Source organism: Cryphonectria parasitica, assembly GCF_011745365.1.
Source record: "Cryphonectria parasitica EP155 unplaced genomic scaffold M406scaffold_7, whole genome shotgun sequence".
Classification (NCBI taxonomy): domain Eukaryota; kingdom Fungi; phylum Ascomycota; class Sordariomycetes; order Diaporthales; family Cryphonectriaceae; genus Cryphonectria; species Cryphonectria parasitica.
The window spans coordinates 2,187,535-2,200,574 of NW_024468915.1; the positions used below are offsets into that span (position 1 = coordinate 2,187,535).

Here is a 13,040-nt window from a genome sequence, read left to right on the forward strand (position 1 = left end):
AATTTTTTATTATTTTATATCTAATAGACTTACTTCCCACGATCATCATAAATCATTCCAGTATCTAAATCCTGGATACGAATAGTAGATAAAAATATAAACAATCATCATACACACGTCATTCATGAACTAAGTACTGAGAGAGACCAGACGAACATCACCGCCCTCGTTCAACGCCGCGAGTGCCTCCTTCACAACCTTCTTCACCTCCATCGACCTCTCACCCTCCAGAGCAGTCTCAACCGTCTTCTTAATCTGCTCCTTCGCCCCCTCCGCAGGCCCAAAGACACCTCTCCTGACAGCCCGGACCAGCGCAAGCGTGGCCTTGGCCCTCGCCAGACGGTGTGACTCGACACCCACATCAGGCTTGTCCGCGTCCAGCGTCGCAAAGTAGTCCAGCGCCACTTTCTCGCCACTGCTGTCTTTGTTGTCGCTGCCCGCCGTCGCTGTCGTAGTCGGGTCTGTCTTGGCCGACTCGCCCATCAGATCCCCTGCACAGTCATACCAGACCTCCCTCCTGATAGAGTCGAACTTTCTCTTGTCCAGGAACGGCGCCAGCACGTCCAGGATCTCCCTCAGAACGTCCAGCGGCGCCTTGCGCATCATGGGCCGGCTGTATCCTCTCGCGACCGCCTCAGTGGCATTGAGCACTGTCTTGTAGGCCTGGAGCTCGCTCTCCCTCGCCTTTGCCACTTCCTTTGCATCGCCCGTCGAGCTATTAGCCTCAGTGTGGTTTTTCTCATCATCGACATACGCCTCCAGAAAAGGCTTGACAATTCCCACAATGTCCTTCCAAAGTCCGCCTTCCAGGTCATCGCGCGCAGCCGCACACTGGCAGAGACATTTGAATGCATGCACCCGGTACGCCTCGTTGTTCCTCTTGGCCTCTCGCAGCACCATCTTCTTCAGCTGGGCTGCCACCGTTCCATCGCCCTCCCAGAAAGCCTTGGCCTTGGTGTGCACATCCGCCAGGGCGTCGAGCAGCTTCTCCTTGCCTTCGAACGTCTTGAGTGCGAGGGCCTTGTCGAGAGCGGGCCAGAGCTGCCGCAGCTGCCCTACGTTGACCGTCGACCCGGTCAGATCGCCCTGTGCAGCGACAGCCCGGACCGCATCGCCTACCGTCAGCGCGCCCGCGTGCTTGAGGCTCCACTGCGGCGCGTCCAGGCTCCTCGTCACCAGGGCGACAATCTCCGGCACAAATCTCGTCGCTGTGCGCGCAGATCCGGCGTGCGTCTCCCAGACCTCCTTGAAGGCTTTGGCCACGTACTCGTCCGTGTCGTGCATGCCCAGATAGCTAAACGGCAACAGGCTGCCCTCGAGCGCGCTAAAGTGGTCCGGCGAGATCTTGCTCAGAGACAAGATCACCGCAGCGACCTTTTCCCGCCTCGCCTCATCCTCGGCTGCGAAGAACAGCGCGACATACTTGTCCACAAAGTGCTCCTTGGCCTCGCTGGGTGCATGTCGCATGATGTACGCTGCAGCCCGCGCATATCCACCGCTGACCTCGTCGTTCTTGTCTAGGGCCTGTTTCTCCATGATCTGCAGGAAACGCGCCGCGTACGGTTGAAAGTCGCTCGTGTGGCGCGTCGCCAGCGTCCCAAGGACCCTTCCGCAGCCGACTTTGGTGGGCATGCCGATGGCGCTCTTGATGGTCTCTTCAAGCCCTGCCGCAAGCTGCGGCATCACGTCGGCGTCCGCATTGCGCAGGCAGTTCTCGATCGCCTGGAAGATGGGGCTCTGGCCCACCATCTGGCTCCGCAGTTTGTCGATCTTGCCGCGGCCGTCCTCCCCGAAGCGCTGGTAGTAGTAGTTGACCGCGTCTGGCTCGATCGTGCTGAGAAGACCCAGCATGTGGCTCACGATATTGGCAATGTACGGCTGCAAGGCCTTGCCGCCGGTCTTGGTGATGGTGATGACGGTCGTGATGGCAAAGCTCTTCACCTCCTCGACGCTGCTCTCGATACCATTGTCAGAGAGCAGAAACGGGAGGGTGGAGGCCATCATGTCCCGCGCCGAGGCCGACACGCCGCCTTCTTCGAGCTGGCGCGTCAGCGTATTGGCCATGCTCATGCACAGGCGCATGGCGGACTCGCGGACGGTTGCCTTGACATCGTCCAGCACCTTCAGGGCCTTAGTCCAGATCTCGCCGTAGTATTTCTCATATTTCTGGAAGGGCCGTCCGCCGATCAGGTCTGTGATCGCTGCGCAGCTTGCCTGGCGGACCCGCCACTCCTTGCCGTGAATGGACTTGAGCAGGTCGGTTATGATGGCATCAAAGTGTTTCTCGGCGACCGCGTTTGAGTCCTTGACGAGTGCCTTCCATATGTCGTTCATGGACCGCTGGACATTGGGGTTTGGGTCGAAGCGGTACCTGTACAGCTTTGGGTACAGCTTGGGGTCGATCTCCGTCCCGGAGAGGATGTTGCTCAGCCCAAACTTGCCAAAAGCAGACCGTGTAGACCATGTCGCCGCGTTAGACGCGAGGGACATGAACTTGTAGACTAGCGTCTGGTCACCCACTTCGTTGGCCAGGCTCACAATGTCCTTGTACGAGGTGACGGACTTGCCCTCTCCCGTCGGAAGGGCGCCCGCCTCGAACAGCTCCGTCTCCTCCTCGACCTTGAGCTGGGTGCTCGAGCCCGTGAACGCACCCACGAGATCCTTGACCAGGTCCTCTTTGAGCGCCTGCGTGCCCCTTTCGTACACCAGCGCGAGACCGCGCGAGGCCGTCTCCTGGACCAGCTCATCGCGGGCGCTGAGGAGCCGCATGAAGGCAACCTGGCACTCGCGCAGCCGGGACTGGATGTCAGGTAGATGCGCACAGTAGCGGATGATGGAGAAGAGCCAGATGCCGGACGCCTTGAGCAGCGACGGCTTCGTGGTCTTGCAGTCTGCCAAGATCTTATTCAGGGCCTGCTTCATCTTCTCAGGGCGCATGCCCACGCGGTAGTCGCCCCACGTAGACTTAACGTCGGCCGTCAGCCCGACGATATCCGAGTCCCAGCGCACCACTGTAGCGGTGATGGCCTCGCCGATGGTGAAGTGCACCTCGGCCTGCTTGAGCTCGTGCAGCTCGTAGAGCTTCGAGAGCACAGTGTCCACCTCGGCACTGCCATCGCTCCAACCGATGGTCAGCCGCCCAAGCGCCGTGATGGCGCGCTCGTTCCCCTTCTTACACTGTGGCACCAGCAGGTCGAGTTCTGTGTCGATGGGCTTCTTCTCGTCGACAAAGGACGCCGTCCACAGCTGTGCCTTCACCGTGAGGATGACGTCTTGGAAGGACGCTGGCGCGCTCTGCAGATCCTTGGCAGAAGGCATCCAGACCTCGGGCCGGATGCTCAGGGTATCATTGGGTGCGTCCTTGCCCATGAGGAATGACTCCTTCATGCTCTGTATCGCGGCAGCAGCTTGCTTGGCGATGTCCTGTCCCGAGTCAGTCCTCCGCCTCTTGGGTGGAGGTGGATCCTGCGAGCTCACCTCTGATTCATCCTGCCAGCGTGGCGGGGCCACGAACCGGTGAGGATAGTATCTGCCTCTGGACCACAGATGGCCCAGGGCAAGGAATGCGCCCTCGACAGCATTCATCTCTGCACCGACGGCCGTCTTCCAGCCCCTGGCCCGCTCGAGCAGGATGTGGTGCAAGACGTTGAGCGTCTCCATAGGCACCACAGGGTGCGCGCCTAGGATGCCGATGCAACGCGCAGCGAGAGCCCTCACCTCCTTGTTGTTCGACTGGAGCACAGCCAGGAGGTTGTGGAGCCCTTTCATGGCGAACGGCGCCAGCACGCCGATGGTACACAGCGAGGCCACGTCGACAAAGGCCCTAGCACATTCTTCGGTAGAGCGAGCGTCCTCCTTGATGCCCTCGAAGGCAGCCTCCAGAAGGTCCGTCAGCGAGGTCCCCTGTACACTACCGAGGTACACCTCGATCTCGGACCTCGTCTGCCGGTCTGTCTGCACCAGGGTCTCGAGCTGTCTCTCCCAGTCAGGCCCGAACTTGAACGTCTTGTTCAGGGCCGTCGCGAATAGCATCTTCTTGCAATATGCCACGGCCGTCGGGTATGCGGTGTCCGCCAGGTTAGGAAAATTCTGCTGAACGCCTTGAACGATCCTCGAAGGCGGGGTGCCGCAATCAATCCTGCTTTTGAAGAAATGGTGTGTGAGGGACTGCCAGTCTGGAATCGGTTGGTGGCGCTGGTCGTCGTTGAGTTGGTACCACCACGGGTCAAGGCCCTTGAGTCCCTCCTCTATGACCTCGGTGCGCTCATCCTCGCGCCCTGCAATTGCGACGATGTTCATCCATCGCGCCAGTGGATCGGAGAGGGGCAGGCATCGGTTCACAAGTTTCGTGACGGCATGGCGTGTGCTGCGGATGGCATCGCCGCCGTCGGGGAGAAACATGTAGGCGATGAGTATGGAGCGGAGCTCGAGGAGATTTTGGTCGTTGAACTTGAAGAGTGAGGCCATACTCGACAAGGCACCTTCAATGTTGACCACCAGATCCGGCGTCGGGTCTTCAGAGAGGGACCGGAGGAGCCACGCGACGAGATAGAGTTGCTTTTTCGGTTTCATTGGGCTGCTCTTGGCAAGCAACCCGATCGTCTCGAAGGCCCTCGCACGCAAGACCTGGCCATCGAGCGTGTTCATCGATTGCTTGGGCTTCGGCCACCCCAGCTCCACCGTGATGAATGTCTTCAGCATTTCGACCAGCATACGCCCGACGTCAAAGTCGCCCCGTCCAGGCCCTATGCGCGCCAGCCAGTTGAGGTACGCAAAAAGGGCCCTGTGGATCTTTGCCAGCTGGAGACCATCGGGTCTCGGCTCACCCGTAGTTGGCCCAGCAGCAGCATCACCAGCATCAGCATTAGCAGCATCCGCAGTAGTATCATTAGCATAAAGATAAGTATGAGCGGCAGCATCGGCAACATCATCATCGTTATCATCGACAAAAGTAACACTACCGCCGAAATCTCGCCTCACTACTGAGAGGATCTCCTCTGTGAATTTGGAGTCTGTAGATGCTGCCGATTTCGACAGCAGGTTGAGGATGCGTATTCGATACGGCGGCGGCAGACACGCATGCCTCTCATACAGAGTCTTCACCCGCTCCTCGTCTTCCAAGCTGGCTTTGCTCCGCATCAACATGGCCTCGCCCACGCTATTGATCCTGTAGTCCGTACTGCTCGCTGCATACACAGCGGGCAGGAACCGCTCGTCGTCCGTGAAGGCGCCGCTCTCGAGCAGCTTGACGGCACGGATCCTCGTCAACGGCAGATCTAGGCTGTCGATGCCTGTCGTGTTCCACGTCTCTGTAGGTTTTCCCAAGGTGAGGAACGTTATCTCGTCCTCGGTCAGACCAGGCGAGCTCTTCTCCTCGCCGAGAACGAGGAGGAAGATGTGGCCGAGCTTCTCCGCCACAAAGGCCGCATCCTCGGCCTCCGTCAGGCCAAGCTCGCTGCGGAAGACCTCATCCTTCTTGCTACCCCTTGGAGGGACGACTATGTCCTTCAGCACATGCAGGAACAGGTTGAACCTCGCGCCCACAGCGCGCCCCTCGTCACTCGCGATGCCCCCCAGGAGCAGCTCCACGATTGCCCTCCTCTCGTCAGGCTGGATCCTCTCGATACTGTGCTGTATGAAGGTGATATCCAGCTGCCTGATGATCGGGTGGGGGTTCTTCATGTACTGCTCCAGCAGGGTGGCCACGGGCAGCACCACATCAGGCGACTTGATGAAGGTCTTGAGGCGGTGGGCGATCAGCACGACTTTCTGCCGAACAGCTGCATGCTCGCTGCCAGCTTTGAGCAGGAGTGGTGCCAGGTAGGTCTTGAGGAGGGCAGTGAGCTTGGGTCCTTGGTTGGCGACGTTGATGATGCGCAGGTTGACCTTGTCGACGAGATCGATCTCACGCTGTTCAGCGGAGGCCATGGCGAAAGCCTGTGTGCGTTATTCTCATAAGGGGACAGTAGAGCGAGAAAGAGAGAGAGAGAGGGGGGGGGGAAGAGGAGTAAGTGAGAGATATGTATCGTGGACGTTAGATGTGGTTGGTTGAACGATGGGGGTGGATGATGATGCGTCGATGGTTAAGATGAAGGTTGATGATGAGAAATGCAGGTGCGTTTGGATGCTCGAGATGGCGGGCCCTTGCCAGATGGCGGAGAGAGAAAAGAGGGCTCCAAGAAAAATGGGTAAAAAGGGACCCCGTCTGCCATAAATGAAAGGAATAATGGCTGTTACTTTCCACAACACGAGAGCATCTTGCGTAAGAACGTGGTCTGCCTGTTGAATCGGAAAATCAGACAGCAACTTTATTCACGCGGCCTCGTTACTAAGTCGGGCTGGCCGTGCGTGCATATGGATCGATGGACTGTCACCATATGATCAAAGTACAGTACTAACACTGTCCCGGCAAGTTTACCGCTGTCATTGTTAGCGGCATTCTCTTCCCTCACGTACCAACAGCCCAACCAACCTAGCATCGACGTTACAAATTGACCAAAGCAATCATATTCTCCTCCCAGCAAATTAAATCAGAGAGGCTATATCGTTTGTCTTCGTAGATGTGGTCATCTGTAGATATCTCCGTTCGTTGCATCTATCGTCAACTAGTTCTCATTCCTGGCACATTAATTCACTGCCGTTCTCAGCATTCGATATGGGGCTTATCACAAATAGCAGTCAAGATCATAGACCAACCATTACCGCGCCTCCAGGTCCCTCTGCCTTTGTCTGCTCTACTATTCATTCCAGAAAGAGTAGTAAGAAAAGATGCAGTTGATTTATATATGCTTGCCCACTAGGTTATACATGGTATTGCTACCCTGAGGGCGCAGAGATGACCACCCCCGCTGACGCCCTCCATGACAGTCTACCTTGCCCAGCCGTTACCGCCCTGATGCAAGATACCATCCCTTTTGTTTTGTTATTTTTGATTCGTAATCAATCTCGATTTTCCCCTCCTTGCCAGCCTCCACTGGATATCTCAGCCTCCACGCATTCTGGTCCATTGTGTGAGTTGTGGGTGTGGGTGTGTCTGTGTAGTGTGTTGTGTGTATGTATATGCATCTCCTTCTGTCTCTCATCCTCTCTTGTCTCCTTCTACGACTTCTCCATCTTCTCCAGGATGGCCTTGGTGAACTCGTGCGTCGAGTTGACACCACCCATGTCGCGGGTGCGCACCTTGCCGTCGGCAATAACTGCGTAGATGGCCTTGGAGATCCTGTTGGCGTGATCGTCGAGGCCGAGGTGGCGGAGGAGCATGCTGCCGGACAGGATCAGCGCGCTGGGGTTGGCCTGGTCCTTGCCCTGGATATCGAGGCCGACGTGACGGCAGCCTGGCTCGAAGACAGCGACGTCACGACCCATGTTGCAGCCAGGCACGATACCCGGACCGCCCACCAGCGCCGCGCCAATGTTGGACAGGATGCCGCCGTACAGGTTAGGCATGACCATGACGTCGAACTGCTGGGGCCTAGAGACGCACTGCATGGAGGCGTTGTCGACGATCATGTCATTGGCCTCGATGGTGGGGTACTCGGCGGCCGTCTTCTGGAAGGTGGTGCGGAACAGGCCGTCGGCCAGCTTCATGATGTTGGCCTTGTGGATACACGTCACCTTCTTGCGGTTGTTGGCCAGGGCGAAGCTGAAGGCGAACTTGGCGATGCGCTCCGACTTGGCACGCGTGATGATCTTGAGCGACTCGACGACGCCCTTGACCGACTGGTGCTCGAGGCCCGAGTATTCACCCTCGGTGTTCTCACGGATGATGCACATGTCGACGTTCTTGTGGCGCGTCTCGTAGCCGGGAACGTTCTTGATCAGCGAGATGGAGGCGTAGATGTCGAGCTCCTGGCGCATGGCCACGTTGAAGGACTTGTGTCCGGAGCGCTCGAGCGGGGTGTGCAGAATACCCTTCAGGCCCAGCTTGTTGCGGCGCAGCGACGCCACGGCCTCCTTGAACATGTCCTCAGCCGACCTGGTGCTCGTGCCGCTGTCGATACCCGTGACGTCGAGCTGCTCCCACTCGATGGGGACATTGTCGGCCTTGAAGAGCGTCTTGACGCTCTCTGCAACCTCGGAACCGATACCATCACCGGGGATAAGGGTGACGGTGTACTTGCCGCCGTACTTGGCGGGCTTGAAGATGTCGCGCTGGACGGTCGCGTAGGATCGTGCGGCGATCGATGGTTGCTGTTGCTTGGCGGCGGCGCGCAAGAGGCTCTGTAGTGCAGCATTCATCTCGTCAGCCTCTTGTCCTCGTCTCATACACCCACACACGCCCGTCACCTCGTGTTCTTCTGTTCTCTCCTCCATCCATGGAGAATTGTTGGGGGAAATGGCTCAACGTCACTGACCGTAGCCGTCCTTGTCGAGTTTCTAGACAGCATCTTGCCGGAACTCTGAAGGAGGTAAATGGGATCCGGAGTGGAGATTTATTTGTAGGGACGAGGAAAGAAGAAGGCAAGAAGCTATAGTTTGCGGTTTGATCGTCAAGTCGTCCAGGAAGCTACCCAAGAGCACGGCGCCGACAAAAGAAAATCTGGTTCTATGTGAGGATGGGTGGTGGTGGTCTAAGTCAGGCAGAAGAGTAGAGAGAAAACCAAGCTTTGACTGCCTGCAAATAGCGCAGCGGAAACAAATTCAATGATAGAGCTATCGCTTCTTCGCTCCGTCTCGGCCGCGGTTACTGGCATGGTCGACCAAGCCCCACTAGAATTCGGAGCTTGTCGGTTTAAATGCTTGGCCCGCTCGCTTCAAGCTCGGCTCAGCGGCGCTGAAGATTGTTGCCCTCGGGAGAAGGGGGGGCGCACTGAAAGCCTGCCGCAACCGACTACAGGCGACGCGCTTCAGAGGCTTCAGGGTACTGCAAGGTACTGCTGCAGGGCCGGGCACTGACACCTGGGGGAAGATCAATCTTCCAAGATCGGACGGAAAAGGAGGGCCAAAAAGAGAAAAAGTTAGAAAGGGAAAAAAGCCACTACCAACGATCCGCCTAGTATGGGTGCACTTCTGTTACCCACATGTGACATGTTTAAAAAGCTGACCCTTTCTCTAAGCTTGACTTCTCGAATTTTGGGGCGCAAATGTTCGTCAATGTTCAATGGATATCGATTGCCATGTACCACAGTTCCCTTTCTCAAGCCTGATCTCATGATCAAAGACAGGACTTAGATACGGTTTCAGGTGCTAAAGTTCTGTCTGCAGGTTGCTTTCAAGTAACGAGAACCGTCATCGAAAGTCTTCCCTGAGGGTTCCGGTATCTAAATCTAGAGCCCACCCCCCGCCCCCCGAGGGGGAGGGGATGCACCACCTCTTCACTACATTTCATTTTGCGTGTATAGAGCAAGATCTCTTCATTCTTACTTACCTTACTTGCTGATCCACTAGATCTTCTCTTGTAATATCCACGTTACCATATAATCTGGCTGTCTAAATGGCGATCTCGGAGTACAGGAGAACGCAGTCGAAAGTCTCGAGTGAGAGAAACACTTCTCCCGCTTCTTTGAGTGGACAAGAATGAACATTAGTAGATCATCAAGCCCAACGGACGAATGACCCAACGGGAAAGAACACAACAAGGTTCACCAACCAAGATGGGGCAAAGAAGCACGAGGTCCAGCAGGAGTAACATAAAGAGCAAGTACAGCAGACGACACGGACCATTCCAGAAACCTGCAGACTTCTTCAGACAGAGCCTGATCATTCAACTGTCGTTCCGCCGAATCATAGTCGCCGGACCAGCCTCGTACAGTCCTGCTGCACGCACAAGGAACAGGTGAAGCCGCATCAAAATGGTCGTCGACCGTTATCGAAACGACAAATTAGGGGACACGAATGGCCGTGCAAAACACGCTGCAGACAATTGCGTTTTTTGTAATACCAGCAACGAAATGATCGAAAACACAAGCCAATAAAGGCGGATCCATGATTAACAAGGGCAGAAATCTCATCAGTAAAGCATAGTTCGGCATTCAAAGGACCTAACGTCAGTCGCAGCTTGCAAGAGACGCAGTACTACCACCTAAGATAAGTCCACCGCAGACAAGAAACCTCACTACATGAAGCAAGCTCCCCACATAGCACAAAATTGGGTTTGTCCAGCATGTGCAGAACAAATCCCGAAGTTGTGGTGGGGGGCAGGCAGTATAGCAGGAGAGAAAACCAATGCGGTGTTGCGCCAAACCGAAACCGAAACAGACTAAGAAGGGAAAAATCAAATCTCAAAAGAGTGGCATTCCGAAAGTCGGCCATTGTCCATCCACCCCATCTGATATATTGCCCGCTCACTAGAGTTCGTGCTGTTTGCGGTCGAGGGATTTGTGATGTACTGAGCCGCTCGGAGGGAGAGAAGGTATAAACGCGAGGCCAAGTCGAAGTCAAAGTCGAAGACGCAGAGAGTGGCCGCTTGAGAAGCTAAATTGTGATGTTGAGCGCCGGCGGAAGAAAAAGAACTGTCCGAGACGAATAATAGGCATCTCAGAAACTAACGCGACGAAGCATCCCCAAGCAGAACGCAAACCGCAGACCGCAGAAAAAAGACCGTGAACAAGGAGTGTAGAGACTCCGGATATCATGAGAACTTTTCCTGCCGTTAACTCCACGCGCCTCAACACCATGTAGATGCGACAAAAGGCACTGGCAGGGACTTCGGGGTGGCGATTACTAAAAAGAAGTGATAACGTTAGACATTCGCCATCAGTTAAAGAAAAGAAACGGGTGTGTGGAGGATGAGAACAGGAGATGCACAAAAATCAGGGCGAGCTCAACAAACGTACCGCCATAGGAGGAGGCGGAGGGTTGCCGCCGAAGCCACCACCGAAGTGATGAGGGCCGTAGGGACCCGGGGGACCACCACCGTAGTGGGGGGGAGGAGGGGCAGGACGGTATGGAGTACCCACGCCAGAATTGTTCTGAGAACGTCCCCAAGACAGGCGGACACGGGAGTTGCCAATCGGATAGCCCTGCATCTGATTGATGGCCATCTCGGCAGCGTGGCGGTGAACGAACTGGACAAAGCCACAGCCCTTGCCAGGGGGGATCTTGACATATGTGATCTCGCCGAAGCCCTGGAAGAAAGAGCGGAGCTCGTCCTCAGTCACGTAGCCAGAGAGACCGCCAACAAAGACAGTCGTGTTGTTGGGGTCGGTGAACTGGTTCATCTGCCCAGTCGGCTGCATCTGTCCATAGCCGTTGTTGGGATAAAAGGGGGCGGGGGCTTGCTGCATGCCCCAGCCAACTGGCTGCATGGGATTGCCCATCATGGGACCGCCGTGACCTCCGCCGTTTCCGTAAGGGTGCTGCTGGTTTCGACTGTGAGGACTTCTAAGTTAGCCTGGTGTGGTCTGGCAGGAGTGGACGGACAGAGCATACCGCTGCTTAGGCGTGGCGGTGCTGATTCGCATAGGTCGGTTACCGCAGTATACGCCCTGCATTTCCATCAGAGCACGCTGTTGATCACCCTCGTCGGAGAAGCGGACAAAGCCGTAACCACGAGATTGGCCGGTGTTGGCATCGGTCATGATCTTAGCACTCTTGCACGAAGGGAAGCGCGCCTGGAACAGAGAGACCAAGACGTACTCGGTCACCTCAGGACCAAGGTCACCGACGAAGATCGAGAACTCGGGGCCGCGATCGTCACTATTCATGCACCAAAAATTAGAGGCGGACTCAGGAGGGGAGACAGGGCAAGTAAGAAACGCACCGTCGGTCCACGAGACCACCACCGGAGGCCCAGTTGAGCTTGAAGTGTTTGCCGTTGGAACCCGGGATGGGGGTTCCAGTCAGAGACAAAGCCTTGTTAGCGGCCTCAGGTCCAGGGAACTCGACGAAACAATAGCCAGCGTTGCTGCAGAAAGTCAGTATTGCGGGCTCAATAAGCTTAGAAAAGCCAGGCCCGGAGGGGGGGGGGGCGGTTTCAAGAGAAGAGGTGAATAAATATAGGAAAGTGAGAAGTATGTCCGAGCCAGCAGAGGGCAAAGGATGAATCCTCACGAGGTTCCACGGCGTGGAAAGGCTTGTGAGCATTGCTTGGGATGAATGGGAAGAGACAGCCGAGGAATACGGCAAAGATGACGACACAGGCGTCGACCCGGGATTCAATGGTGCGAGTGCGGGTTTGAGGTTATGGAGCAGAGAAGGAGCGAGGCAAGACAGTGAGTGCCAATATCCTGGGCTCCAGGCAGCCCGCTTTTGCGATTCCATGTCCCTTCTCTTCCGAGGGGCAGGAGTGTGGATGAAGGGGAAGGAGGAGGCCGAGATTTTGTACGTACCCAGAGTTGCGATCACGAATGATCTTCACGTTGACAATGTCACCAGTCTGGTTCTGGAAGAGAGACTTCACGAAAGACTCGTCCATCCAAGTATCGAGGTCCCCCATCCTGGGAAGTTGATGTCAGGATTATCTCCCGAGGAGCCTGGAATGTGGAACCCACTTACCAAAGAGTACGGGCAGCCTCGTTGGAGACAGACTGGCCGGCAGGCGCAGCAGGCAGCTGGTTGTCCATACCATTGCCGCCGCCATTCGAGTCAAAGCCACCGTTGGTTGGGAAAGACATCGTGACTAGAGAGCGTTAGACACAGAAATGAGCTGAAAGAGCAAACAACAGGTGTCCAAAATGTCAAACAGATGTGGGGAAGGTAGCGGCTGGATGGCGAACCAACGAGTACGCTGAAGGGACAAGAAAGTAGCAGAAAGAGAATGCAGGATGCGCAAGGACGAAGTGAAACGGTTGCGGAACAACAGACACGGGTAAACCGTTTTGAACGGTGCCCGCGGATGTTTGTCTTTGTTGGCAGGGGGGAAAGAAGTGATAAAGATCTGTGGGAAGACAAGAGGGGGATTGATTCTGTGCAACTCTGTACACAGATCGAATCTCCCTGAGAGCCCTACAAACGGCAGGAGAACAGTGACTCGTCTATACTGGTCAATTGGCCAGTCAGAGAATTCAATGTCCTAGATGGGTGTCGAAACATCACTGATGTATTCCTACAAGCCATGTGTAATAGTCACCACAAAAAGCCTGCGAAAGCCTGGGCTCAAA

At 56.0% G+C, this 13,040-nt stretch overlaps 4 protein-coding genes across 4 annotated transcripts; 1 reads left to right on the plus strand and 3 right to left on the minus strand.

Moving 5' to 3' along the window:
- Positions 1-129: 129 nt before the first annotated feature.
- On the minus strand, positions 130-5,928 carry M406DRAFT_63530 (uncharacterized protein; the record flags this gene model as incomplete). The annotated part of the gene is made up of 5 exons (XM_040924840.1): positions 130-270; positions 310-3,294; positions 3,325-3,472; positions 3,515-4,821; positions 4,981-5,928. 5 exons carry the CDS (start codon positions 5,926-5,928, stop codon positions 130-132), a joined length of 5,529 nt encoding a protein of 1,842 aa, XP_040773679.1.
- An 829-nt stretch (positions 5,929-6,757) lies between these two features.
- M406DRAFT_357557 (uncharacterized protein) lies at positions 6,758-8,552 on the minus strand. Its single transcript, XM_040923710.1, has 2 exons — positions 8,355-8,552; positions 6,758-8,220 (listed from the first exon to the last, which is right to left on the minus strand). The coding sequence occupies exons 1-2, from the start codon at positions 8,385-8,387 to the stop codon at positions 7,099-7,101; spliced, it is 1,155 nt and encodes a 384-aa protein (XP_040773680.1). The 5' UTR covers positions 8,388-8,552; the 3' UTR covers positions 6,758-7,098.
- Positions 8,553-9,088: 536 nt separating this feature from the next.
- Positions 9,089-10,634, plus strand: M406DRAFT_357558 (uncharacterized protein). Its single transcript, XM_040923711.1, has one exon. It carries the CDS (start codon positions 10,103-10,105, stop codon positions 10,355-10,357), a length of 255 nt encoding a protein of 84 aa, XP_040773681.1. The 5' UTR covers positions 9,089-10,102; the 3' UTR covers positions 10,358-10,634.
- A 117-nt stretch (positions 10,635-10,751) lies between these two features.
- M406DRAFT_294443 (RNA-binding domain-containing protein) lies at positions 10,752-12,508 on the minus strand (the record flags this gene model as incomplete). The annotated part of the gene is made up of 5 exons (XM_040919140.1): positions 12,436-12,508; positions 12,270-12,377; positions 11,702-11,845; positions 11,371-11,637; positions 10,752-11,310 (listed from the first exon to the last, which is right to left on the minus strand). Exons 1-5 carry the CDS (start codon positions 12,501-12,503, stop codon positions 10,752-10,754), a joined length of 1,146 nt encoding a protein of 381 aa, XP_040773682.1. The 5' UTR covers positions 12,504-12,508.
- Between the last annotated feature and the right edge of the window lie 532 nt (positions 12,509-13,040).

Coding starts and splice junctions, on each gene's coding strand:
- M406DRAFT_357558 (XM_040923711.1), top strand. CDS start 10,103: ATGTGCAGAACAAATCCCGAAGTTGTGGTGGGGGGCAGGCAGTATAGC.
- M406DRAFT_357557 (XM_040923710.1), bottom strand. CDS start 8,387: ATGCTGTCTAGAAACTCGACAAGGACGGCTACG. Junction 8,221..8,354: donor ACTCGACAAGGACGGCTACG/GTCAGTGACGTT, acceptor GCTGCACTACAG/AGCCTCTTGCGCGCCGCCGC.